At 52.6% G+C, this 27,150-nt stretch overlaps 1 protein-coding gene across 6 annotated transcripts; it reads left to right on the top strand.

Moving 5' to 3' along the window:
- The first annotated feature begins 49 nt into the window (after nt 1-49).
- On the top strand, nt 50-27,150 carry TEF (TEF transcription factor, PAR bZIP family member). Of its 6 annotated transcripts, none has more exons than XM_044226729.1 (4): nt 50-202; nt 16,057-16,374; nt 22,148-22,368; nt 23,524-27,150. In XM_044226729.1, exons 1-4 carry the CDS (start codon nt 100-102, stop codon nt 23,737-23,739), a joined length of 858 nt encoding a protein of 285 aa, XP_044082664.1. In that variant the 5' UTR covers nt 50-99; the 3' UTR covers nt 23,740-27,150. The 6 variants fall into 6 exon arrangements, with proteins under 6 accessions (XP_044082664.1, XP_044082663.1, XP_044082661.1 ...); XM_044226728.1 differs by having other exon boundaries at nt 16,042-16,374; XM_044226726.1 differs by lacking the exon at nt 50-202 and adding an exon at nt 11,238-11,382 and having other exon boundaries at nt 16,042-16,374.

The following is a 27,150-nucleotide window of genomic DNA, read 5'->3' as shown; positions in this document are numbered from 1 at the left end:
CTCCCGCCCCGCCCGCCTCCAGAGCCTGCGGCTCCCGGGCGAGCTCCTGCCTCTCTAGCTGCTTCTGAACTCCCTGGAGCAAGCACCTCCTGCCGGGCCATGTCGAGCTGCGACCGGATTGGAGTGGCTCCTGCCATGGACATGCCTGAGGTCCTCAAGTCCCTGCTGGAGCACTCTCTGCCTTGGCCAGAGAAGAGGACAGGTAGGAACGGGGGTGGCCTGCGTTGGCCGTCTGCCCAGGTACCCTGGAGCGGGGGCGGGGGGGGGGTAGTCACAGGCACGGTGGCAGGATGGGCATCTCCGAGCCGGGGAGGGTCCCCGGCCGGGGTCTGCCCCTGGCCCCTCCCTGGGCAGGAGCAGGGCTGGGTGCAGAGAGGGACACAGTGGGGAGCGTCCCTGCCACTCAGGGGCCGCCTCCTGGGCCTGCGAGCTTTTGGGAAGCTGCGGCCAGCGCCAGCGTGTGGCCACTGACAGGTGCCGTGCTCACGTGGGGTGAGGGCAGGACCAGAGCGCCCTGCTGGGACAATGCGCTGAAGGCTGACTGTTGATTAAGTTCCCTCCCTCTGCGCGTTGGGGTGGCGGCGGACTGGCGGAGTCTGTGGATCTGGGCCCCGTCTCCGGTGTCTGGAGAAGAGCCCTTCCTCCTTCCTCCGTTTGCCTGCTTCGGCTCCCGCTCGCTGGAGGGCTGAACCCCTGGATGGGATGGAAGCTGTTATGTAACAGGACCACAGGCTCGCAGCCCCGGTTCCTAGGAGACACAGGCAAACACGGGGCCGGGGAGCCCGCGGAGGAGGCCGTGGACAGAGGGCCGGAGCCCGCCCCAGGTGTCTCCTGAGCTCTGCCCTGAGAAACAAGCCCCTGGCCAGACTTGGGGGCTGGCCGGCTCAGGGTGCTCCCTCCTGATACATCAATCTCCAAATCTCTTCTGTTCCAAGAAGTCAGGGGCTTACACCCGGGTCCTCAGGGCTCAAAATCCACATGCACCTTTAAAGGCACCCGGCTGTCCTCGGCTGTGGGAGTCTGACTTGGGAGCCCCACGTGTCCCCTCGGGGAAGCTTTCTCGGGCTCTCGCTCATCCTGCTGTGTCTGTCTCATCACCAGAGCCTGGTTGTCCCCACAGGACTTCCTTCCAAAGGACTCTTAGCCATTCCCAAACTCTGGGGCCAGAGGACAGACACCATAGGCCCTGCCCTCTTTCTTATCCCTTGGGGAGGGAGGAGGTGCTGCCCGAGCGGGGGACAGTGGCCCCCTGAGCTCAGAGCACAGTCCCTGCGGGCTCTCTGGGCGCAGGCCCCTCGAACCACACCCCGTGGTTTGAAGGCTGGGACAGTCGGGCCACCCCCCAGAGGCAGGGATCCTAGAAGCAGTTCCTATGCCTTTGGAGCCTCAGGGCCCCAGCTGCTCACCAGGAGAAGCCCATCTTCTCAGGGGACCCTCAGCTTAGCCTGGCAGAGAAGCCGCAGCTGACTTCTTAGCATCTCTGAACAGCCGTGTGGGTGGGTGAAGTTAGAAGTCCTTCCGAAGGCAAAAGGTTTCCTCTTTGCTCCAAGCACTCAAGGAAAGTAGGTGTCTCTGGATGGCCCGGGGCATGCACAGAGACCAGCTGGTGGCCAGTAGCTCTGCGGAGACAGCTCTCAGCTGGACAGAAAAGGGTTCTGGGGCGATTCGGGGTGCTGCTCCTTGGACCAGGATAACAAAGCTTTTGAAATGTAGCAGCAGCTTCTGGCCGCAGGCTCCCAGCTGGTGTCTGGGACCAGCCGGAAAGTCCCTGCTGCTTACTGTGGGTGGGCAAAGTCGGGGTCCAACAACTGAGGGGACTGGCCCAGGTTCTCAGGCAGAGCCTCTCCAAGAGCTGGCAAGTTCTGACTGAAGATCAGTTTGGCTGGTATGGCTGGGTTGGTCCAAGGGTCATGAACCAGAGCCCGATGCCACCTCTTATCACGTCCCCATGTGGCATCTTACTGAGGGTCCAAAGCATGAGGTCCCATGGGAATGACAGATGCCAGTGGGTATATAAGATGAGGGAATAAAGGTTGAAGAGCTAAAGGGGTTAGTGTACAGCACAAAGACCTCACTCATTCCTGCTGCCCACCCACCATCTCTGCTTTTCAAAGCTCCCAGACTTTTCCACAGCTGCTGCTTCTTTTTTTTTTTTTAATGATTTCATCTTTAAGTAATCTCTGCACCCGAGGTGGGGTTCCAACTCACAACCCTGAGGTCAAGAATTGCATGTTCCACCGACTGAGCCAGCCAGGTATCCCTCTCCGTATCTTCTATAAAAATAAATGTATCTACCCGAAAACCAATATCCCTTGGTTAAAAAAAAGATACATATACTACACAGAACTGGAATTTCCGGCACTTATGTAGCAAGTACTTTATAAGGTCTCTCCTCCCGGGGCCCCCGTCCCTGGCATCTGACCTCAATGGGAAGAAGACAAGAGAAACAGCTAGTTGCCCCCAGAAAGCCGGCCTGTCCTCAGGATTGCTCACCTTTTGCTTTGGTGTGAAAGGGGTGGTTTCTGCACAGGAGACTGAGGCCTGTTCACAAACTCCCCACTTTCTCCAGCCCAGTGACTGCCTCAGCACACATTTGGGTCACCTGCAGAGGGTATCTTGGGTCCCGTGTGAAGGAATTTTAGAAGCAAGCCATGCAGAGTGTGCGAAATCACAGGTGCGCTCTCATGAGCCCCTGCTCTCTCTGACACCTCTCCCTCCCGGTTCTAGTTCAGAGATGCTCCCTGAGATCCAGCCTCGGGGCCCCTCTCCCTCTTGCAGCCCCTGGGCCTCCCCCCAGCAGCCTGCACAGACCTCCACGACTTTCTGGTCCCCCTAATCAAGCCGACTTTCTCTAGCAGAGCTGACCAGACGGGAAGCCTCCCTTGGCTTCAGGTCACGATGGCCACCTGGTGGTCCTTCACTCTGGTCACCAGTTTGACTGACTTTCCTGAGGGCAGACAAATCATGTCCGGTGAAAGAGGGTGTCTGGACCCCGAGTCCTGACTCAGTTTCCCCTCTGTCTCTGGTTCCTGATTCCTAGGATGATTCGTGTTTCCACTGCTGCCCCTTCTCCAGGGGATCCTCTTCCAAGAGGTGATTCTGTTCTGTTGCACATTTTCTCACCTTCTTCTCCAGCTTCTGGAAAGACCCTGCTTCTCTCAACCACACTGTTAGATCTTTACACCCTATCCTTCCGTCAACATGTGGGGCCTCAGCTGCTCTGAGGCTGGCCCCCAAATTTTCTGCCAGCTTTGGTCGCTCAGGCCTCTTTTGCAGGGAGCCATGCAGCAGGAACCCACACCCAGAGGTTGAACAAGGCCCTCACTTGGAGCGGGGCGGGCAGGGTACCCGCCTCAGAGAGCTTCTGGCTAGAATCCCTTGTGAGCCACCTAGCAGGGCATCCTTGACAGGTCCCCATCCCCAACCTATACAAGGTACAAAGCCTGCCTGCTTCACGGGTGTATTGCCAGGATTCGATGACTTACCCTACGAGGAAACCCTTTGCAAACTATAAAGTCCTACACTGTTTTCCCCATAAGAGACAAAGCCACTGGGCCTGGCATTGCGCGCCTTCCACCAACATCATATTTGTAATCTGACCCTCCGTTCTCCTCTTTCCACCCTCCTTCCCGCCGATATTCTCCTTGAAAGAACTGGGTGTTGCAATCTGTGGGTACACACACACACACACACACACGGCTGTCTCCTTGGAAACGCGTGCAGAGCCTCCCCGGGCACGGTGCCATTGTCTGCACACACACACCCCCCACCCGGTGCCCGCCGAGCTGACCGGAGCAGGGGCTGAATAACGCTAGGGCAGAGTCAGGGGCGCGCTAGAAGGGCCTGGGCGTCCTCCCCTTGGAGGACTCAGTTAAGTCCGCCAAAAACCAGAGTCCATGCAGCCTGGGCTGTCCTGAGCTTGGCCTCAGGAAAGGTCCATGTGGTTGCCTCCCTTCCCAGCCTGGAGGAACCGGAGAGAAACTGAGAAAGTGTGCAGTTTGCTTTCAGGGAAAAGGAGGGCGCGGGTGGGGGTGGGGGTGTCTTCAGCGTTAAGGGGCATGTTAGCTCCTTTAATCCGACTACTCCTAAATGGGGAGGAAATGCACCCAGAGGGATCAGCTGCCCTCCGGGCCAGGGTGTGGACCAGCCTCTCTTCTTGGCTCCCACGTTAGGACTCGGAGCCTTCTTTCCTATTTGTTTCCCCACCATCACCCATCCCTGAAAGGCGATCAGTTCGATCAGTCCCTTCCTGTGGAGTGCGGGGAAACTGACAGCTGTGTCCGAAACTGACAGGCTGCCGCCCGCCAAGGGTTATGAGCCTGACCCAAGGCTAGGCTGCCACGGGAATGAATCCTGATTCTAAGAGCCACGGTTCCTCAAGTGTGGCTTATGATTAGCCATTCCATAATGAGGAGAAGGAACGCTCAGGAAAGGGAGGGCCATACACTTATCAAGGCTTCCAACCCAGCTCTGCCCGCTGCCAGGCTCCTCCTCTCCCACCCGGATTCTCCAAGATCCCTTCAGTCATCCAATCGCTTACTGAGTGTTTGCTACACTTGTGGCTGGGGGGAGACACTGGCCCCTCGCCTGTGTTTGCCTTCCGATGAGGAGAGACAGGCAGTCAGCAGTGAGGAGGGTCAGGGCCAGCCTCTCTGAGGGGGTGACATTGGGGCAGAGGCCGGGAGAGTGAGTGACACCGAGAACTTTCAGGCTGAGGGAACGGCACCCACAAAGGCCCTTTCCTGGGTCGGGAAAGACACGTATTTGAGCAATAAGAGGCACCGTGGCTGTCAAAGGTGAGCAAGGTGGAGAGAAGGAAGAGGTGAGGTTGGAGAGACCTGCAGAGGGGAGAACTTGCAGGGCCTCGAAGATCCGAAAGAAGAGTGAAGCTGTCCCATCCCTGCCTGCAAGTCCCCACCCCACCTCCGCCCCCACTATTCTTGGGGAAGCAGCAGGTGGGGAGGAATGTTCCCAGAACAACCCAAAATGCAATTAGGCAGAGTTAACTTCAACAGAGCACTTGCTAGGTGCCAAGTGCAGTTCTTGGCAGCGTGCCTGAATTGTTTGCCTTTGACATTCAGGCACAGAGAGGCTAAGTAACTTGCCCAAGGTCACACAGTTAGGGAAGTAGTCAAAGTAGGAATTAAACCCAGATGGCCTGACTCCAGAGCCCACACCCTACCACAGCACCATCAACGCAGCGTTCCCCGGAGAAACCATGGCTGTCAGTGGCTGTGGAGACGTGGCAGAGGTTGGAGGTGACGGCTTCTCTGGAAATGGCACTCTTGGGGCAGCTCTCCATCTGTAATCCGAACCCTGGGAGTGGACAAGAGGCGAGCCAAACAGGAAACTCATACTGAAGAGATGGGCAGGAGTTAGTGAAGAGCTCCACCCACCACTTCTCCCCTAGAACACACTGAGACCAAGGTACAAACCACAGCCCAGAGCTCTGCCGCCACAGGTATGCGAGCTATGGGCCAGGCTTGTGCTGGGGACTTGCCATCACGGGTGGCTCACATTTGTTATTCCAGGTTCCACTGTGAATCAACACAGTGACTGTGATCTCGTGCTAATAACGTTCCCAATGTATAGGACTTGGCTCTGAAGGATTTTGTCAACCTTCCTACCAGCCCTGCCAACAAAGCTAGCTAACAAATATTTACTGAGTTACTACCCTGAACAAAGTTTTGTGCTCTTCTGCATTGGGCAAGGCCCACAGATAACTGGGCTTTGTTGAGAGCTCGATGGAAGCCTCACTGTCCTGCTCTTAACCTACACCCACCATGCTCCGTAAAGTCAGAAGATTGGAAGAGGTGCTGTCCTACTGGATGCCGACTCTGTGGCCAAATGGATCTTTGTGGGACTTCCTGGCCAAAGGCTCCTGGGCTGGAGTTGCTGCTCCTCTGAAATTCAAATTTAAATAATAATACTCTGAATGGCATCATGGCTTAATGAAAGGCACTTGTTCTGCATATGCTCAATTAGGGTTTTTTTAGTAAGTTTTTTCTGTTTTTTGTTTTTTTAAGTAGGCTCCATGCCCAGGGTGGAGCTCAATGGGGGACTTGAACTCACAACCCTGAGATCAAGACCTGAGCTGAGATCAAGTCTGACTGATGCTTAACCGAGCCACCCAGGCAACCCTCAATGACATTTTTCATTGGGGTTGGTTAGCAGGTTTCTGAAACACTAAAGAGAATTTAGAGCCAGTCTAGCTCTGGAAAAGGGACATCTCACATCCGTGCTCTGCTGTAGCTTTGACTCTAGAACTCAGCCTCCCAGAATAATTCTACTCCTGACCTGACACAACCTGAACGAAGGGGAAGTGCGGAGGCCCACCCACTCCGTGACAGTCACTGTTCAGGCGGGCACTTGAGGTTGCTTCTCACACATTATCCTCATAACTGCTCTGTGAGGTAAGCACATCCACCTCGGTTTCTGAGAGACAAACAGGAGGCTTAGGAGAAGTCGCTTGCCCAAGGCCATGTGGCTAGTCACTACCAGCTGAGGGGCGACCCAACCCAGGCCTGCCCCCAAGTCCACAATTCAACCACCGCCCCCCGGAACCGTGCTTCCCTCAAAAAGCCACTGCAGCGGGGTGCCTGGCTGGCTCAGTCGGTAAAGCCGACTGGCAGGAAGCCTGTTTCTCCCTCTTCCACTCGCCCTGCTTGTCTCTCTCTCTCTGTCTCTCTCAAATAAATAAATCAATCTTAAAAAAAAAAAAGTCACTGCTTGAAAACCCACCACGAAAGAACACTGAGGTAACACTTCACACCTTTACAGTCTTAACCGTGTAATGACATATTCTTGGTTTTTTTTTTTTTTTTAAAGATTTTATTTATTTATTTGACAGAGAGAGATCACAAGTAGGCAGAGAGGCAGGCAGAGAGAGGGGAAGGGAAGCAGGCCCCCTGCTGAGCAGAGAGCCCGATGCGGGACTCGATCCCAGGACCCTGAGATCATGACCTGAGCCGAAGGCAGCGGCTTAACCCACTGAGCCACCCAGGCGCCCTGGTTTTTTTTTTTTTTTAAAGAGTTTATTTGACAGTGAGAGACATAGCCAGAGCGGGAACACAAGCAGGGGGAGTGAGAGAGGGAGCAGCAAGATCCCCGCTGAGCAGGGAGCCCGATGCGGGCTCGATCCCAGGACCCCGGGATCATGACCTGAGCCGAAGGCAGAGGCTCAACAACTGAGCCCCCCAGCCCCCCCTTGACATGTTCTTTTTATGGAGTTCTTTTTCTTCGTAGGGCTCACACACACTATGGAAATCACCTAATTCTCACAACATCTGTTCCTCCTCTCTGAGAAGGGGTGAGGTGAGGCTGTTGGTACCACTTTACTGATGGATAGGAAGCAGGGTAGACAGAAGCTATTACGGTTCTCCTGTCAGCTGGAGAAGGAAGCCCGAAGTGTAAGGGCTCTCACCCCACCTCCGGGGTGGTGCTGCTGCGTGCTGCCAGCCCACAACGTAGCTAAGCCCCTAGCTTGCAAGCAAGCACGAGAAAGGACATGTTTGTAATGTTCCCGCAGTGTTTGTGACACACCATTTACCCTGTGGCTATCCAGGAGAAAAGAAAGAAAAAAAAAAACCTTTCTGGGGAGTGTCAGGACATGAAAAGAGAATGGAATCAAAACTAAGTTTTAATTTTTTTTAAGATTTTATTTATTTATTTGAGAGAGAGAGCACAAGCTGGTGGAGGGGCAGAGAGATAAGGGAGGAGACGCCCTGCTGAGTAGGGAGCCCCATGCAGGGCTGGATCCCAGGATCATGACCTGAGCCGAAGTCAGACACTTCACTGACTGAGCCACCTAGGAGCCTCTCAAAACTGGGTTTTTTTTTTTAATGATTTTATTTATTTATTTGAGAGAGAGAGAGCGTAAGAGGAGAGTGGTCAGCGGGAGAAGCAGACCCCCTGCTGAGCAGGGAGTCTGATATTGGATTCGATCCCAGGACTCCAGGATCATGACCTGAGCCAAAGGCAGTCGCTTAACCAACTGAGCCACCCAGGTGCCCCTCAAAACTGAGTTTTAAAGTCCCCACCTGCTTGTCTTGCTTCTCACAAGTGTCACTCGCCTGTTACATTAGTTGCTCCAGGAAGGGTGGTAAATGGAGTTGGCATTATGCCTTTTGGATAACTGTAGTTTACAAAGAAATCTGAATCTTTATTCCTTCCTACTATACCCACCCCTGTTATAAAGAAATGTTATAACTTTCCACTGTTAAATGATCACAAATCCTCCTCTAATGCCTTGAAAATTGTTTCCCCCTTCAATAATGTCATATTAGCCAAGAAAATAGACATTTAACTCTAATGCAACAAGTCTCACCATGGCCAAACCAGCCTTTTTTTTTTTTTTTTTTTTTTTTTTAGGTTTTTGGGTTTTGTTTCTGTTTTGAGAGAGAGAGAGGGGGGATGAGAAGGGGGGAGGGTCAGAGGGAGTAGCAGACTTCCTGCCGAGCAAGGAGCCCGAAGCGGGACTCGATCCAGGGACTCCAGGATCATGACCTGAGGTGAAGACAGTCCTTCAACCAACTGAGCCACCAAAGTGTCCCTAAACCAGCCATTTTTAAAAAGGGTTCATGTCAATTTCCTCGGGGTACCCTTTGAATTTTTTTTTTTTAACACTTTGAAATTTGTTTCTGAAAACCTCTAGGTCAGTGTCTCCTAAAGATACCTTAAAAAAAAAAAAGATTTTATTTTGGGGCACCTGGGTGATTCAGTGTGTTAAAGCCTCTGTCTTCAGCTCAGGTCATGATCCCAGGGTCCTGGGATCCAGCCCCACATCGGGCTCTCTGCTCAGCAGGGAGCTTGTTCCCAGGGCTCTCTCTCTGCCTGCCTCTCTGCTTACTTGTGATCTGTCAAATAAATAAATAAAATCTTAAAAAAAAAAATCTTTTTTTTTTTTTAAGATTTTATTTATTTGATGGGAAGAAAGACAGCAAGAGAGGGAATACAAGCAGGGAGGAGTAGGAGAGGGAGAAGCAGGCCTCCTGCTGGGTAGGGAGCTCAACTTGGAGCTTGATCCCAGGACCCTGGGATCATGACCTGAGCTAAAGGCAGATGCTTAATGACTGAACCACCCAGGTGCCCCTTAAGATTTTAAGTAATCTCGGGACGCCTGGGTGGCGCAGTTGGTTGGACGACTGCCTTCAGCTCAGGGCGTGATCCTGGAGTCCCGGGATCGAGTCCCACATCAGGCTCCCAGCTCCATGGGGAGTCTGCTTTGCTCTCTGACCTTCTCCTCGCTCATGCTCTCTCTCACTGTCTCTCTCAAATAAATAAATAAAATCTTTAAAAAAAAAAAAAAAAGATTTTAAGTAATCTCTACATCCAATGTGGTACTCGAACTCATAACTCCGAGATCAAGAGTCCCATGCTCCACCAGCTGAACCAGCCAGGTACCCACTAAAGATATCTTTGTTTAGCCATGTACATAATTCCCACGAACAAGTCAACAGATATTCTGTGCACAATTTAGTATTTCTACTAAACAGAATCCACGTACACCACAAACAGTGAATATGTACCCATGAGTTTTAGTAAAATTATGAAAATTGCCATCTGTTGCAGGTTTACAATTGTGCGGTGCATTGGCTTATGGAAACCCCAGAGGTAGACCCTGTCCTATCTCCATTTGATATACCAGGAAAGGTGGCCTGGAGATGTGAAGCAGTTGGCTGGAGGCATGAGCCAGAGGCCACGGAAGTGTAATGCACATAGCCGTAAGAACTTGAATTTGGAGTCAGATGCCATCACCTGTCCCAGCCATCTCCCAGAATCCCTTCAAACTTCTTATTTTCCAGGCCTGCTTAGGGGCCCAACTTCTTCTTCTTTTTGTTTTTGTTTTTTAAAGATTTTGTTTATTTGTCAGAGAGAGAGACAGAACACAAGCACAAGCAGAGGGAGAAGCAGGCTCACTGCTGAGCAAAGAGCCCAAAGCGAACTTGATCCTAGGACTCCAGGATCATGACCTGACCTGAGGGCAGACACTTAACCATACTGAACCACCCAGGTGTCCAGAGCGGGGTAGGGCGTGGGGGGGCAACTTCTTTTTCCTCCTCAACTCCCAGCAAAATTCTGATCGCATCAGCTGGACAGCTTTCAGGCAGGCTGTTGTCGGTCACGCACCTACACCATGCTCCAAGGACAGCACTCTGCCGCTCCCCAGCCTGACTACTGGATGGCCTGGCTCCTTGGTGAGAAACCAGATAAACAGGCCAAAGCCCCTCCCCGCCCCCATCCGGGGAGTGGAGTACTGTTCGGGGGCAAAGCAGAGGGTGATTTGTGCTCTAATAAGGTACCAAGTTCTGGGCGCTCTTTGGGATTAGCTTCCTCTACCGCCTCCACCATTTGTGCACCCGCTCACATTTTACACTTTTACAGGTTTCCAGAGGCATTCCTAGGAGTATTTGTGCTTTAAGAGGACGTTCACCCACAAAGTGTGTAATCGGTACCCTGTGTAAAGGAATTTTGTTGTTTCATTTTTCCCTAGGAAAAGGAAGGGAAAGTCCTAGAGAGGAACAGAATTGCACAGCTGTTCAGGATTTTACAGATTAGCCCAACCCCTTCATTTTATGGATGAGGAAGCAGGCGCAAGTGAAGCCACTGGACTTTCCCAAGGTCATAAGCTAGTAAGTGGGAGGAAGGAAGCTAGTACCCGGGCCCTGGCGCAGGGCCGGCCCTTTCTCTCCACCCGCAGGGCTCAAGAATGCTCCCTCCAAGCTAGTGTTTATCTGGCTGCCACGCCCGCACCAGAAACCGGGATCCGTGGGGAACCTGACACCCCCTCCGCCCCCCCACCCCGTAGCAGCGACCAAGCTAGCTCGGGCCAAGCCAACGGGCAGGGCAGGTCGCCGTCTGACGCCTTGCCCTCAGCCAACCTCTGGGTCGCGGAGGAGGAGGAGGGGTGCGCGCCGGGGTTTGCGTTCTTGTCCCACGACCCTAGGCAGAGTCCCCGGAACAAAAAGGGCCGCCACCCCCTCCTCCCCGCCGCAGCTCCGCACGTGCTACGCCTCGTGCGCCGCCCCGGGCCCCGCCCCCGCCCTCCATTGGCTGCACCGAGCCTTCCTCCTCTTCTCCCTCCCCCCTTCCCACTAGACTCGGCTGCGGCTCCACGTGATCCGCGGGGGGACGGCCGCGCGGCTCGAGCGGGCGATTTGATAGGTTCCCCCGGCCGGCCTGGCCACGCCCAGCCCCGCTTCCTTTCAGGGGCGCGTCCGGGAGGTGGCGAGATTGCAATGAGAGGGAAGGGGGAACGGCTGCGGTGGTCAGGGAGGAGGGCAGGGGCTATGAAGAGGGAGGCGAAGGTGAAACCGCGGGTTGAGGGAAAGGGGCTGCTGTCGAAGAGGGCCCATGACGCTGACTCCAGCAGGCGCCAATCAGGTGACACAGGGGCGGACGGGGCGGGGTCTCCGGCGTTTCTCCTCACCTGGCCCCGCACGTGCCGCGCTAACCCCAGCGGCCTAACCAATCACGGCCCGGAAGGCTGCGCCTGCCCTCCTTACAGGGCGGACCAATCCGAAGCCGCGATCCCGGGAAGCTGGCCTGGCCTCATGAATAATTAATATGCCAGAGCCTGTCCGCAGGCGGGGTAGGGATGGAGGGAGGTGGGGGTGCCGCTGGGCGCCTGCGCAGTAGCTGCCCGTGTCGGCAGCTGCTGCGGGTCGCACGGCTCTGGCCCATCTCGGGGGGCGGGCGGGGGAGGCGAGGCGCGCGAGCAGAGCGCGGGGCACGATGTCGGACGCGGGCGGCGGAAAGAAGCCGCCTGTGGAGCCGCAGGCGGGGCCGGGCCCGGGACCGGGGCGTGCAGCTGGGGAGAGGGGCCTGCCGGGTTCCTTCCCCCTGGTCCTGAAGAAGCTGATGGAGAACCCCCCGCGGGAGGCGCGCCTCGGTGAGGGGAGGGGGTCCGCGCGCGCCTGGGGGCGGGGTTTCTGCAGGGGCGGGGCCTTGCGAGGGCGGGGCCGGGGAGGTCGGAGGTCAGGGTGTAGTTGTCCTGCGGCTGGGCCTGGAGGGCGAGGCGAGGGAGTGGGAAGAGAAGGTCGGGCGGGCTGGAGAGAGGCTAGGTCAGATGGGGGTGGGCGGGGAAGGGGCAGGAGGGAGGAGGTGGGGTGGGGGTCGCACAGAGGAGGTTCATTCGGGCAGCCTCCCAGCGCGCGCGACGTGGGTAAGGGTTACTGAGGAGGCCGGTGGGGGTCGAGGCTCCCCCTTTGAGGATGCTCCAGGGCGCCTTCTCTGGGGATGCCGGCATCAGAATCACTTGGGATGCTAGTTTAAAATGCTGGTTCCTGGGCCCCACCCTTCGCCCCTGAATCTGCGGCTGCTGGCACAGGTATCTGCATTTGAAGGAGCACCCCACTTCTGTGATTCCCAAGTCCCCTAAAGTTTGAGGAGCGCTGATATATGGTGGCGGATTGTCTTTGTATGTGGACTTCCTGCACCTGGGAGGAGGACCTCCCTTCATCCCTGCGTGTGCGGATCCCCAGCTACTGGGTGCACACAGGAGATTTGCTCTGCTGCTGAGGTGGGGGAGGGGTGTCAGGAGAAGGGATGTGAGGCGCCTTCCCAGGGAGAGGTTGGGGCGAGGCAGGTAGAGGGAGGAGGGTCAGAATGAGGCCGCTGTGGCACCTTCACCCGCTTGTTTGGGGCTGACCCTAGACTTTGGGGTCACTGTAGCACAGCTGGGCTGCTGCTTGTTTCCTAGGCCACAGAGGCCCTCGGAGCCTGTGTGGAAAGCAGGTTTGGCTCTGTTTTTTTGGACTGAGGACGGGAGGTTCGGGGCACAGGAGGAGTGCCACCTATTGTGAGGGTTTAGGTGCATGGAGGTATGCTTTCCGTCCGAGATCTTTGAATTTCTAAGACCCATCAGTGTAGTTCAGGATTTGGGAAGGAGTAAGCCTTCTGTGAATTGCCTGTTTTGAGGAATTACTTTTCTTTTTAAAAATGCTGTTTCTCTTCGTTTCCGGGATGCGTTCTGAGGTTGCCATCTCTGGGGCTGCCACTGTTGAGTTATAAATAGCTTATGCACATCAGGTAAGGCCAGGCTCTCCCCTCTTGCTTTGGAACCTCATGTCCACAGACCCTTTTCTTTGTTTTGAAGGCAGTGCTTTGTTCCAGATGTGGGGATGAGACAAGCCACTGAGACAGGTGTACACATCTCTCAGGTTCTTATTCAAGATTACCAAGCAGTCACCATCAGAAACAGTAATTCTACCTTACATTTGCATAATGCTTACAAAGCACTTAGATAATAATCTATTTAGTCTTCTGTAGCGATCCTGTAAGATATTATCCCCACTTCCCAGATGAGGAAAGCTGAGGCTCAGAAGGTGAGGATGCTTCCTCAAGGTCACCTAGCTAGGCCTTACAGCTCTCCGCCTGGTCTGGTGCTTTTTACCATATCACTGGCATCCACTGATATCCATCCCTATGACCTCTGTGATGGACCTAGTCCTTTACCATCTCCTATAATTATTAAAACTCCGATTATAATTTATAAAAAATTAGGAAAACACTGATTTAAAATGTTCTTGGGTTGTGTGACTGGCTCCGTCAATAGAACATGCAACTCTTGATCTTGGGATCTTGAGTTCAAGCCCGACGTCGGGCATAGAGCTTACTTAAAAATAAATTTAGGGGTGCCTGGGTGGTACAGTCAGTTAAGCATGTGACTTTTGGTTTCAGCTGAGGTCATGATCTCCGGGTCCTGCAGTGGAGCCTGGTGTCGGGCCCTGCACGCAGGGTGCTGTCTGCTTGAGATTCTCTCTCCCTCCACCTCTGCCCCTCCTGCTGGTGCTCTCTTCCTCTCTCTAAAATAAATAAATCTTGGGGTGCCTGGGTGCCTTAGTTGTTGAGCATCTGTCTTTGGCTCTGGTCATGATCCCAAAGTCCTGGGATCAAGCCCTGCATTGGGCTCCATGCTTGGTGTAAAACATGCTTCTCCCTCTCCCACTCCCCTGGCTTGTGTTCCCTCTCTTGCTGTCTCTCTCTCTGTCAAATAAATAAATAAAATCTGTAAAACAAATAAATCTTTTAAAATAAATTTTTAAAATAAAATAAGAGAATAAAAATTTTAAAAATATATTTGTTTAATTGCTTACACCAGATAAAACCTGGAACTTATTGTTACTTGTCCTTCAGTATGGTTGTTTTTCTGTTCTTCCCTTTTCCTGCCTCTTTTGATCCCCATGATCCCACCGACATGGGTCACAGTCGTTTCTAAATAGAATGTAGGGTCAGTATCTCAGAGGAGAACAAGGAGGATATCTGCCCACCCAGCCCACCAAAGCTTGGTTTTCTTACTTCCCATTTGGTTTTAAACCAAAGCTTGGTACAGAAGGCAGTTGCAACAATTCAGGTTAGAAGCCATGACCAAATTTTGTTTGTCAAAACCTCCACCTTTTTAACACACTGGGTGTGTCCATTTTTATTGGACCAACAGGCTGATTTTTGGCTGACTGTGGTCTAGGAGTCCATGCATGACTGGTTTATTTCCAACATAATCATATTTGATTTCTCTTTTTCACTTCAGAATCCAGAGTTCAAAGTTGTCTCCCTCAATTTGAAAGCCCATTATGAACTTGTCATGATTTTATCTCTTGATTCCCTGATTAGCCTCCCTGTCACTTTGATTTCCTTCTAACCGGGTCACATTTCTTTCATCTCTTTTTCTTAATTTGCCCTTTTTTACATACCTCTGTACATAGCTTTTGGGCTGAGAGAATTAGGTATATACCAGTCCCCACTAATTGATTAGTTTTGCTATGAATGGGAACAAGCTTGCTTTCTTTCTTTCTTTCTTTGGAATAAGCTTTTCTTCTTCGGTTCCACTCCTTCCTTCTTGTCCCAGAAAACCTGCCTTCAGTCTTCTCTGCTTATGCGGTCTCTTGAAATGGTTGCTCTGAAAAAGGTCCTGAAAAGACAGCTCCAAACCCTCTCTATCCAGTAAACCTAAAGGGAGTCAGTTTGCAAACCCAGTATTTTTCATTCAGTATGCATATTTTCCCTCCACTTGCTTCTGCAGTGGTCCTTGAGATGTAGAAATTAATCAGATATAGTCCCTGCCCTCAACAAGCTCACAGGAATAGCGAATGCCTGCTGCGTGCCAGGAACCGTACAAGACACTCAAATGTTGTGTCTAGAGGCACACCTGGCTGGCTGAGTCGATGGAACATGCGAATCTTGATCTCAGGGTCATTAAGTTCGAACCCCACATTAGGTGTAGAGATGACTTAAAAATAAAAATCTTAAGGGGCGCCTGGGTGGCTCAGTGGGTTAAAGCCTCTGCCTTCAGCTCAGGTCATAATCCCAGGGTCCTGGGATCCAGCCGCGAATCGGGCTCTCTGTTTGACAGGGAGCCCGCCTCCACGCCTCCCCACGCCCCCGCCTGCCTCTCTGCCTACTCGTGCTCTCTGTCTGTCAAATAAATAAATAAAATCTTAAAAAATAATAATAAATAAATAAAAATCTTTTAAAAAAATGTTATCTCTAGTCTTCACCAAAGAGGCTACTTTATCCTTATCTATGGTGGAGGACACTGAGTCTGGGAGAGGTTAAGTAACATGGCTAAAATCACACACCAAAGCAAGTGGGTGGCAAAGCTGGGGTTCAAGCCCAAGGCTGGGTTACAGTGGAGAAGCTTGGCTGGAGGGAACAGGACAGAACACCGAAGTTCTTGGTCTGAAGAATCCTAAAATATCCTTTCCTAAAATAATACTGAGATATCAGAAACTCCATTTCCTCCCTGAAGCCTCTCTCCTGTAGATGACCATGCCAAAGCCTATTTTGAACTAATCCTGGGACCATATTAGACCCCAGAACTTGTGGAGAACATTCTGGGAAGGCCAGACCTGGGCAAGGCCGTGCAGCCATGTCTGAAGGAGACCTGTGGGCCTCGGTCAAACAGCAGGTTATCACTGGAGAGCAGAGCGAGCTCTCGAAATTGATGGTCTGGATTGGGGCTCAGATGGAGAGGAGTCAGCCCCGAGAGGCCCACAGCTCACCTCCTGAGATTGAATGACCCTCTTGTGTGATGTCTCATCACAGATTTTGTGTCTGCAGATAAAGAAAAGGGGAAGGAAAAGCTGGAGGAAGACGAGGCTGCGGCAGCCAGCACCATGGCCGTCTCAGCCTCCCTCATGCCGCCCATTTGGGACAAGACCATCCCTTACGACGGCGAGTCTTTCCACCTGGAGTACATGGACCTGGATGAGTTCCTGCTGGAGAACGGCATCCCCGCCAGCCCCACCCATCTGGCCCAGAACCTGCTGCTGCCTGTGGCCGAGCTGGAAGGGAAGGAGTCGGCCAGCTCTTCCACGGCATCCCCGCCGTCCTCCTCCGCGGCCGTCTTCCAGCCCTCGGAAACCGCGTCCAGCACAGGTGGGTGCCAGGCCGCCCGGCCCGTGCGGAGAAGCCCACTTCCCGCCGAGGGCCACTGAGTGCGCACAGCCAGTGAGGCCTTTGTCTCAGAGGGGGTCCCGGTGGGCCTGGAGCGTGGAGAGAGCCTCTGCGCCCCGCCCTGGAGCACAGTCCCTGAGGCTGGAGACGAAAAGAGCAGCCACAGCACAGTCGGCGCCTTGCTGTGGGCCGGGGTGCTGCAGGTGACTGGGCCGGTGGAGTGAGCCCCTGAAGTCTGAGGCATTACAGGATCGAGATCCCGTGCTGCTTTTCCTCAGCTCTGCTCGTTCCCTCCACATGCGCTCTGCCAAAGCTTACTGGCAAGCTCAGGCAGTAGTGTTAGTAATCATAATAATAGTAGTAGTAGTAGTTGTAGTACCGTTTATTTAGTTAAATAAATCATAAATAAACCATTTATTTAGTTAGTTAACATTCAGTAAATGTTAGTAGCTAACATTTATTTAGCACTTACTGCATGGCAGGCATTAACACATAATCTTCACAAGAACCTTACGAGGTTGATACTCTAATACCTGTTTTGCAGGTGAGGAAACTAGAAGTAACTTGCCCAGGGTCACATAGCTGGTAGGTAGTGAAAGCAGCCAGGGTGCCTGATCCCATAGCCAGGTACTGCTTAGGCACTGTCCTGCTACCAGGACAGACATTATTTCTGGGACTCTTTATTCTCTCGTTTCTCTTTTGTACTTCTTGTAAAGGGGTGGGTGGTGGGTTGGTTTTCATGCCTCCTAGGCATGAACCCTTCAGAGGAGGCATGGCCGCTGTCTCTGGGGGCCCTACAAAGTTTTTTGCAGGCTCAGTTATAGGCACACACAGGCTGATGGCTCCCAAGAAGGATCCCAGGAGCTGGTGTTGGAACCCAAGGGACCCACCCCCAAGGAATTCTCATGCTCTAGTGTTATTTATTATTTAACTTTTTGTTATGGAAGCACGTCAAATACAAAAGTAAGAGACTACTGTATGAGCCCTCATGTAACCATCACACAACCTTTCCTAATTCTGAACTCATAATCAGTCTTGTATTCCATAACCTCTCCCAGTCTCTCACCTCATTATTTAATATCAAATCCTAGGAGCTCCTGGTGGGCTCAGTCAGTTAAGCGACTGCCTTTGGCTCCAGTCATGATCTCAGTGTCCTGGGATAGAGCCCTGAATTGGGCTCCCTGCTCAGTGGGAAGCCTGCTTCTCCCTCTCCCTCTGCGCCTCCCTGCCCCCTGCTCGTGTGCACTTGTTCTTGCTCTTTCTTAAATAAATAAATAAAAGCTTTGGGGCGCCTGGGTTGCACAGATGGTTAAGTGTCTGCCTTCGGCTCGGGTCATGATCCCAGGGTTCTGGGATTGAGTCCCACATTGGGCTCCCTGCTCTGCAGAGAGCTTGCTTCTCCCTCTCCCTCTGCTACTCCCCCTGCCTGTGCTTTCTCAGTCTCTGTCAAATAAATAAATAAAATATTTTTTAAAAAAAGTAAATAAATAACACTTTTAAGAAATAAATAAAATACGGTGCCTGGGTGGCTCAGTGGGTTAAGCCGCTGCCTTCGGCTCAGGTCATGATCTCAGGGTCCTGGGATCAAGTCCCACATCGGGCTCTCTGCTCAGCGGGGAGCCTGCTTCCTCCTCTCTCTCGCTCTGCCTGCCTCTCTGCCTACTTGTGATCTCTCTCTGTCAAATAAATATATAAATAAAATCTTAAAAAAAAAAAAAAAGAGGGGCGCCTGGGTGGCTCAGTGGGTTAAAGCCTCTGCCTTCGGCTCAGGTCATGATCTCAGGGTCCTGGGATCGAGTCCCGCATCAGGCTCTCTGCTCAGTGGGGAGCCTGCTTCCTCCTCTCTCTCTGCCTGCCTCTCTGCCTACTTGTGATCTGTCTGTCAAATAAATAAATAAAATCTTTAAAAAAAAAAAATAAAATAGAATCCTAGATACTATGTAATTTTATCTGTACATATTTCAATATGTCTGTAAAACGTAAAGGTTCTTTTTTTTTTTTTTTAAAGATTTTATTTATTTATTTGACAGAGAGAGATCACAAGTAGGCAGAGAGAGAGGAGGAAGCAGGCTCCCCGCTGAGCAGAGAGCCCAATGCGAGACTGGATCCCAGGACCCTGAGATCATGACCTGAGCCGAAGGCAGCGGCTTAACCCACTGAGCCACCCAGGCGCCCTTGTAAAGGTTCTTTTAAAAAGCATAACGAAACTACCAGTTTTATGTAATAAATTGACAATATATCCATAAGCTTTCAAATTTCCAAAAAGTTGTCTCAGAAATGTTACTGTTTAGAGGGGTGCCTGGGTGGCTCAGTCAGTTAAGTGTCTGCCTCTTTTTTTTTTTTATTTTTTTTTTTTTTAAAGATTTTATTTATTTTTTTGACAGACAGAGATCACAAGTAGGCAGAGAGGCAGGCAGAGAGGAGGAAGCAGGCTCCCCGAAGAGCAGAGAGCCCGACGTGGGGCTCGATCCCAGGACCCTGAGATCATGACCCGAGCCGAAGGCAGCAGCCCAACCCACTGAGCCACCCAGGCGCTCCAAGTGTCTGCCTCTTGATTCTAGCCCAGGGCATGATCTCAGAGTTATGAGATCAAGCTCCATATTGGCCTCTGTGCTCACTGGGGAGTCTGCTTGAGATTCTCCCTCTGCCCACCCCATGTGTGCACGCCTACTCTTTCTCTCTCTCAAATAAATATATCTGTAAAAAAAAAAAAAAAAAAAACAACTTACTGTTTTACAGTTTGTTTGAATCAGGATCCAGACAAGACACACAGATCTCATTTAGTTATGTCTCTTAAATCTTTTGTAATCTTTGGGATCCCCTTTCCTTTTTTTCTTTGCAATTCATTTGTTGAAGACACTGAGTTATTGGTCCGGTAGAGTTTTGCACATGCTGGGTTTTTCTGTCCATATCCCTGTAGTGCCATTTCACATGTTCCTCTGCCCCTTGTTTTTTTTTTCTGTTTTTTTTTCCTGTAAACTGAGTAGATCTAAAGACTTCAGCTGATTCCAGCTGAATTCTTGTTGGAGGGCCGCTCATTTCTGTGCTCATCAGCTTGTCCTGGAAGGCCGGTCCATGTGTGGGTAGGGGGCAGAGCTGGAAATGAGTCCTCATTTTATGCCTTAGGCAATTTGCCTAAGGTGGTGTTTGCCTCTGATACATTGTTGTTGTTGTTTTAAGATTTATATACTTATTTTAGAGAGAGAGTTGGGAGGGGGCCGGACAGAGGGAGAGGGAAGGAGAGAATCTCAAGCAGACTCTGAGCTGAACAAGCAGACTCTGAGCTGAACACGGAGCCCGAGATTCCACGACCCTGAGATCATGACCTGAGCCAAAACCAAGAGTCAGAAGTTCAACCAACTGAGTCACCCAGGTGACCTGATTCTGTTTCTAAGTAAGCCTTCTTAATGAAACTTTTGGCATACAAAAGTACCTATTTCACAGCCCAGCGAATCTTCACAGAGTGAACCCACCCGTGTAACTACCACACAAATCAGGATATAGAACACTGTTGGTGTCCCAGAAATGCCCTGTGACCCCCAATGTAGTCATGACTACCCAGAGGTAATCACTCCTTATCTCCATCACCAAAGGTGCACGGAATTGTATATTAATTGCGTATGTGTATATATTATATATTACGTTTGTTTTGTCTATTATAATTATGTTTGCAGTCTGATATTTATAGGTGCCTATAGCTAGCATTATAACACACATATAAATTATATATTCATAAAAAATACTTACGGAGTACTCTATGGCAGAAGAAAACAACAATACAGGTAAAGTAAGTTTTATACTGAAGAACTGAACACATGGTAGAAACGAAAGGAGAGTTCCCGCTCCGTCTAGCTGCTTTTCCTCAAATTTGTGAGGAAATTTATTTCATACCTATAGCAGTTTGTTCATGTCACTCGCTTGAATGACTCCATCGTCTGATCATGCCATGTTTCTCCATTCTGTGGCTCATGGGCATTTGAGGCATTTCCAGTTTTAGGTTATGCACAGCCCTGCCGTGGTCATTTACACGCGTGTCCTTTGGTAAATACATCTGTGCACTTCCGTGGGGCTGGGTCATCAGACACATAGATGTTCAGCCTTTGTAGGTTCCGCCGCACAACTTACAAAGTGGCTGCTCATCCCAGCAGGGTGTGGGAGTCCCGCTTGTCGGGCTCTGGCCCCCTGGCTGTTCGGCTTGTGGGTGTAGGATTTGGCAGCTGCGGCCTTCCCCTCCTTCCCATCCTTCCCATGCGGGTCCCTGGTCATTCGCTCTCCTTATGTCAAGCCCTTTTTGTAATTAACCCTGTCTAAGAGGAGCCACTGAATTTATGCACACAAGCCAGTGAAAAACCATCAGGTCACCGGTCTGCTCAGAACCCTCCAGCGGCTTCTCCCATCTCAGGCTAAAAGTCAGAGTCACTGGCACTGTTGACATTTGGACCAGATAATTTTTTTTTTTTTTTGCTGGGGTGGCGGGGAGGAGCGGGGCTGTGCATTAGAGGATGTTTAGCAGCATTCCTGGCTTCTGCCCACCAGATGCCAGCGGACTCCCCCACCCCCACCCCCGCCACCATGTGGTCACGCGTCTCTGGCAGGACAGAATCATCCCCTATTGAAAACCACTGCTTTCTGGGGATTAAAAGGTCTGCATTTTGTGTTCTGGACCTGTCCTGTTACCCTTTCCTCCCATCCTTCTTCAGCTACAGTGGCTGCGTCTTGGTTTCTTGAATACCGCCGCCTGCCTGTGCACATCCCAGTGCGTTTGACGTTCACTCCTGCTGAAATGTTCTCCCGAACAGCCACATGGCGTCCAGCACTCTTACAGATATTTTTAAATTATCTTGTGTAATGTCAGCCTTCCCCCGCTAGAATAACATTCCACGAAGGCAAGGATTTGTACTTGTTTTGTGCACGGATTTGTCTTTGCAAGGACAGTTCCTGGCATGTGATAGATCGTTAACAAATATCTGTCGACCAGGTATTTTGTGTACTTCTACCAGTAGCGTGGGATGAGCAGGCCAAAGGTATGTTTTGTTGTTCTTTTGTGACTTATCTCTAGTAACGCACAACCTTTGAATTCTGAAAGTGCCTTTTATCCAAGGTCCACAACAGAGTGGCAGCCAGAAAGGGTGGGAAAGAACAAGGATTCAGAGTCAGCCAGACCCAGACTCACACTGTCGCTCGGTCACTTACCATCTGTGTGACGCTGGGACAACCAGGTTGTGTCTCTGAGCCTCCGTTTTGTTATCTGTAACAGAGGGTTCACACCTGTCTGCCTTTCAGAGTTGTTCTAAGGCTGAATGAGCACTTTGACCGATAACGTCTCGAGGGATTCAAAAATGGAAGCTATTTCCTTGTTCAGCCTGTGTCCCTCGCCCGTAATAGTTCACAGAGAAATTCAGCTGTTTCTCATTATTTGAGAACTTGAAACCACAGGAAGTTAAGGGGGTATAATGACTTAATGTTTTGCTTAACATTTCTGGGGGGAAGAAAACAATCGGAAAATCCTTTCTTTTTCGAGGGCCTCTGTTTCCTTTTGAGCATTTTGTTCCTACAGGAAAGAATTCTTTCCATATTTGTGTTCTTGGGTTGAATCACTTATGCCAGCTTTGGGGCTGATACTGTGGTGGTTTTCTTCCCTGCGTGTGACAGTGGCTGGGGCAACCTTGAGATTCAAGCAGGTATCTCGGTGTGGGGCGTGAGCCTTTGCTGTCCAGTGGACTATTTGGGGACCACCTGCCTCTGTGTCTTTCAGAATCCTCCTTGGAAAAGGAGAGGGAGACACCCAGTCCCATTGACCCCAACTGTGTGGAGGTGGATGTGAACTTCAATCCTGACCCTGCTGACCTGGTCCTCTCCAGTGTCCCCGGCGGGGAGCTCTTCAACCCTCGGAAGCACAAGTTTGCAGAGGAGGATCTGAAGCCCCAGCCCATGATCAAAAAGGCCAAGAAGGTCTTTGTCCCCGATGAGCAGAAGGTAAGCTGATGTCTGAGCTGAGCGGCTGTGCTGCCTCCCATTTGATTTTATGCAGAGGACCCTCTCTCCTTGTGGACACCGTTTAGCAAGGCGTGAGTTCAGAGCACAGAGCCGTATCCTGCAGCAATTTGTAGAAAGAAAGGGAGTCAGGTAACATTTGGCCCCAGTACAACTCCCTGTAGCTTCTGTCTTTTCTTACTGGCCGCCACCATGGTGATGTTCCCACTTCCCTGGCTTTGGCCCAGCCTTCGGGCAGGAGCTCACTAGGCCACAGGAACTGGGGTTGAACAAGCCTTTGCTTTGAAGGACAAAAGATGGTTGTGTGTTGCCATCCCCAGGGAGGAGCAAGCGGCTTTTAAGCTGATGCTTTTGTAGGAACTCGGAGAGTGGGAGGGAGAGGAGGATTTTGTAGTCTTTCCATCCTTTCTTACGGAAAACTCCAAGGAACCTATTTCCTCCAAGGTTTGGAATCAGGCAGACCTGGGTTCAGACTCCACCTCGCCAGCTAGACCTCGCCAGGCCTCAGATGCCTCATCTGCGGGGCGGAAATAACCATACCCGCCTCTCAGGAGGTTTCTGAGGCTCCAGTGACAGTGACAGTGAAGACGGTGGACATTTGTGTGGTCCTTATCGTACGCCGGGCACTGTCATAAGCCCCTTGTACACGGGAACTCGTCTACTCCCGAGACACCTCTGTGTCACAGTCGCTGTTATTGTCCCGCATCATGAAGATGAGGGACCGGCGACAGTAAGAGGCTAAGGGGCTCACACGGTTCCCCTGCGCGGAAGGAGATTGAAACTCCGGGCACTGGACACAGGGCACAGGCCCTTAGTCCTGACCGGAATGCTGAGGTGAGGCAAGGGTGTGGACGGTGCTTTATCCTGAAGCAGCCCAGAGCTGGTGAGCAGTGAGCCCCCTCTCCTCCCCTGCATATCCCACCCGGCGACCTTGCTGCTTGTTCCACCTCCCCGGGGAAAGGGGGGGCCCCTCGGTGTCCTTGGCACTTGCGGCTCCTTCCCTGGGGTCCGAGCTTTTGGCTGGCGGCACCAGCTGAGTTTCAAGAGGAATCTGGGCGCAGGGTGCTGGCAGGAGGGGAAACGTTGGGTTTCCTCGTGGGGCGAGAGGAGACACCCACGGGGGACACTTGCCCACAGGACGAGAAGTACTGGACGAGACGCAAGAAGAACAACGTGGCGGCCAAACGGTCCCGGGATGCGCGGCGCCTGAAGGAGAACCAGATCACCATCCGGGCCGCCTTCCTGGAGAAGGAGAACACGGCGCTGCGGACGGAGGTGGCTGAGCTGCGCAAGGAGGTGGGCAAGTGCAAGACCATCGTGTCCAAGTATGAGACCAAGTACGGGCCCTTGTAACCCGTGCCCCCGCCGGGCAGCGCCGCCTGCACCTCAGACCTCTGCCTGGGGGCTCCCTGACACCCCACACACGCGTGGAGACTTATGACTCGTCATGGTCGAATGGTGGCGCACCTGCTCCCGGAGCGTTCACGTTCAAGCTTCATTATCACATGGCCAGCGCACGTGGCGACTTCTCTGGGGGGCCAGCCTCCTCCCCCGTGGGGGTGCGAGAGAAGCTACGCGGACGGGTGAATCAGCCTTAGTTTCTGTTCTCGGACGTCCCAGTTGAATCGGAAGGGGACCTCTGGGGTACAGATCTCTTTTCACAGGGGGCTCAGGCTTCCCTGACTCTCCCTCGGTCTCCGGCCTGGGCCATTGAGCCTGTCTCCACGGAATGAGTCGTGATCCTTGTCGCCCGACGTCTTCTCAGGTAGCGGGGCGCATTTCAGGTGGGGCTTATCTGTCACCCACCTCCCCCTCCCCAGAAAGTCTTTGAGAGGCACATCCGTTCCCATCTCTTTCGGAGGTAGAAAGACAAAGCAGCTCCTCCATAGTGGCCCCCGTGGGCCAGGCCACAGGAGCAGCGTCTCTGCACGGCCTGGGGTGGGGTGTGGGTCTGGGGCCCGCCGCAGAAGCGCACCCAGCCGTTCTTAGCTCCCACACCCCTTTTCTTCTGAGGCCTGCAAGCCAGGGAGGAGGCCCCGGTGAGGGGCCCTCCCTGTTTGATCTGCTTTGGAAGAGGGCCTCCCAGGGTGGCTGGCCTCCCGAGTCTCGCCCACAGTGCAGAGGGAGGCCTTTTCATCTCCTCTTATCCAGGCCACTCGTGGAGGCCACCTGAAACTTTTTTGTCCCACCACACTGGGCCTTGGAACCTGCTGTTTCTTTTCACCTAGTGACCATGCTCAGATCTTGGATTTAAAAGGAACCCCCCACCCCTTGCCTAGGAAGCTTAACTTCCTGGAGCCAAGATGCCCCTTCGCATGGTGTTTAGAAAACCGGCCTCCACGGCCCCGTACACTGTGGCCGGAGAGCTGGGGCATGTTTCCCGAGAAGTTCCCTTTTTTTCTTGCTCTGCTGTCCAGTGTGGGCCAGGCCAGAGTCGTCCACTTTCCCTAAAAACAGAAGGAGGGCTTCCCAGTTCTTGTTTTGGGATCTCTTCCCCCATGCGAGCTGCCCGGAGTGTCCGCCCGCAGGACCCGGTGAGGGATCACAGGAGTCACAGCTCAGCTCTTGGGCCGTTTGGTGGGGCTAGGGGCCCCTGAGTCTGTGTCCTAGGAGACACCGGCCGCCCACATGAGCCTGGCTGCCGTGTGGAGGGGAGAGGTCCTTGCAGCTGTGGCCCCACTACCTCAGCTGCTTCTTTCTCTTGTTTGTGTCCGCGGACTCCGTCGTCCTTCGGCTGTACCTGGAAGATTCGCTGAGGAAAGCTGTGGAACCCTCTGCTCACTGTGGTCAGCTGGGGCACCTGGAGATGGGTGTATTTATTTGCTCAGGGCAGGTAGCCTGTGGTAAAGAGGGTCAGAGGCGACGGGCGCACTTTGTCATGCTTACCACGGGCTCTATTTAAAGTGGTGGCTCTGAGTCCTGGGCCCTGACCCTGAAAGACTTTCCCTAACAGATGTTAAGCCGGGGGGAAACCATGCACTGGTCATGGGCCACACCCCAGGGGAATGCCACGGCCCTCCAGGGACCTGCACACCTGCCCTTCCGGGTACTTGACAAGGGTCCCTGAGGCCAAGGGAGGCCACCCCCCTCCCTCCCAATTTTGACTTTGTGGTTCTAGAAAAACCGTGTTCACTCTCACTCTATTGTAACCACAACAGGGCCGTCGCATCCGGCATGTCCGTGTCCTGCCCCGGGCAGCTTGCCCGCCCGGGCACTCTCTGTCTGGTCTGGCTACCCACCAGTAGGGCAGTTCTCATTTTGTAATTGGTAGAAGAGCCTCCAGCTTAAATGCTCTTCATTTTCTTTGGCCAGAAAGTATACGGTTTGTGTTGTGTTGTGTTTTGTTTTAAGGGTGGACATTTAATCTCTGGTTGGTGTCCATGTCCCCTCACCCCCGCCAGTGGGTGGAATGATGGCCTGATGTCTCTCCTCTCCGTCTCACCTTCTGCCTGCTCAGTGCCCCCCCTTTTCCTCCCCGCCAAGCAGTGGGTGTCTGGATCCTTCCCAAAGTGCTCACTTGGAAAGAGTGGGGCTGCTGGCCTCCTTCAGAAGAGCTCCTTGGAGTCAGGAGCCTGATAGGGACAGGGAGAAGGGTCCACGGAAGGTTGACATCTGGGGGAAGAGGAGCGTTCAGGTAAAGCGTGTCTCCTTCCCAGGCCTAAGAAACGGGTGCTTGGAGCAGGAGAGGGCTGCTGCCTGCTCAGTATCCGTCCGGAGTTGGGAGTCTCCTTGACTCCCTCCTTGGGGCTGACAGCCAAAGAGTGTGGCTCCTGTGCTCAGATCTGTGACATCTTTGAGAAGCACGGGAGGCCAGGGGAGCCGGTGTGAACGGCTTCGGCTTCCCTTCGGTTCATGATCGCTTGGGAAGCACTCGCCTCCCTGAGCTGCCTGTCTTCAACTTCGTGGCAGCCTCGTTGCAACCTCAGAACAGACAAATCATGAGTGAGCTAGAATGTTGAAAGAATATGCATATAATAAATGTATATCTAGATATAGAAATATATATATATATATATATATTTAGAGAGAGTTTTCATGATGGCTAGCACCTTGTGGAGGACCTGGGTGACTCTTACCCTTGGCCAAAGGAAGGGGTTTGCCTGTCCGGGTCCTGAGGTTGGGGAGGGCACTGGGCAGTGACCCTTGACTCTGGGTAAGCACCGCCCTGCTAAGGGGGGCTGCTGGGGCCCTGGGCAGGCAGCTCATACCGTCCTCCAGCCGGAGGCGGGGTGGCAGGCCTGGGAACCAGCAGAGGAGGGCCCCGTTGTGCCGGGCAGCTCTCCATCCACGGCCCTGGGAGCTCGGTTCCCTGTAACTCAAGGGGCCAGGAACCCCTGGTTTTCGTGGGAAAGCCCCACCCCAGAGCTCCTTTAACATCTGTTAATTAAGTGCAATAAATTTTTCTAGAAAATGGCAAAGATGACTTCCAGGTGGATATTGCTATCTTACGGTGTTGGGCATGCCAGAACACCACTTGGTTTTATTTTTCTAAGTGCACGTGGTAGAGTGTGTGGGGCTCTGCGTCCTCCCCTGGGAGCTGGCATTCCAGCGGGCCCCTCTCCCCTGTACCCTTGCTGGGGGAAGGAGGCAAGGAGAAACCCCTTCTTCCCAGCCAGAGAGGGCAGAAGCAGACTGTAGCCCATTGGCCTTATGTGCGTGTGTGCGTGCGAATGTGTCGCTGCTGGTGGGCTGGAGTGATGTGGCAGGGAGGGAAGCCGGGAATGTGTCCTTTTCAAAACAAAATTAAATATTTTGAGATGAGAA

This window comes from Neovison vison, chromosome 12 (genome assembly GCF_020171115.1).
Source record: "Neovison vison isolate M4711 chromosome 12, ASM_NN_V1, whole genome shotgun sequence".
Taxonomy (NCBI): Eukaryota; Metazoa; Chordata; class Mammalia; order Carnivora; family Mustelidae; genus Neogale; species Neogale vison.
The sequence above is the reverse complement of the archived record's forward strand: the minus strand, read 5'-3'. Positions and strand labels throughout refer to the sequence as shown.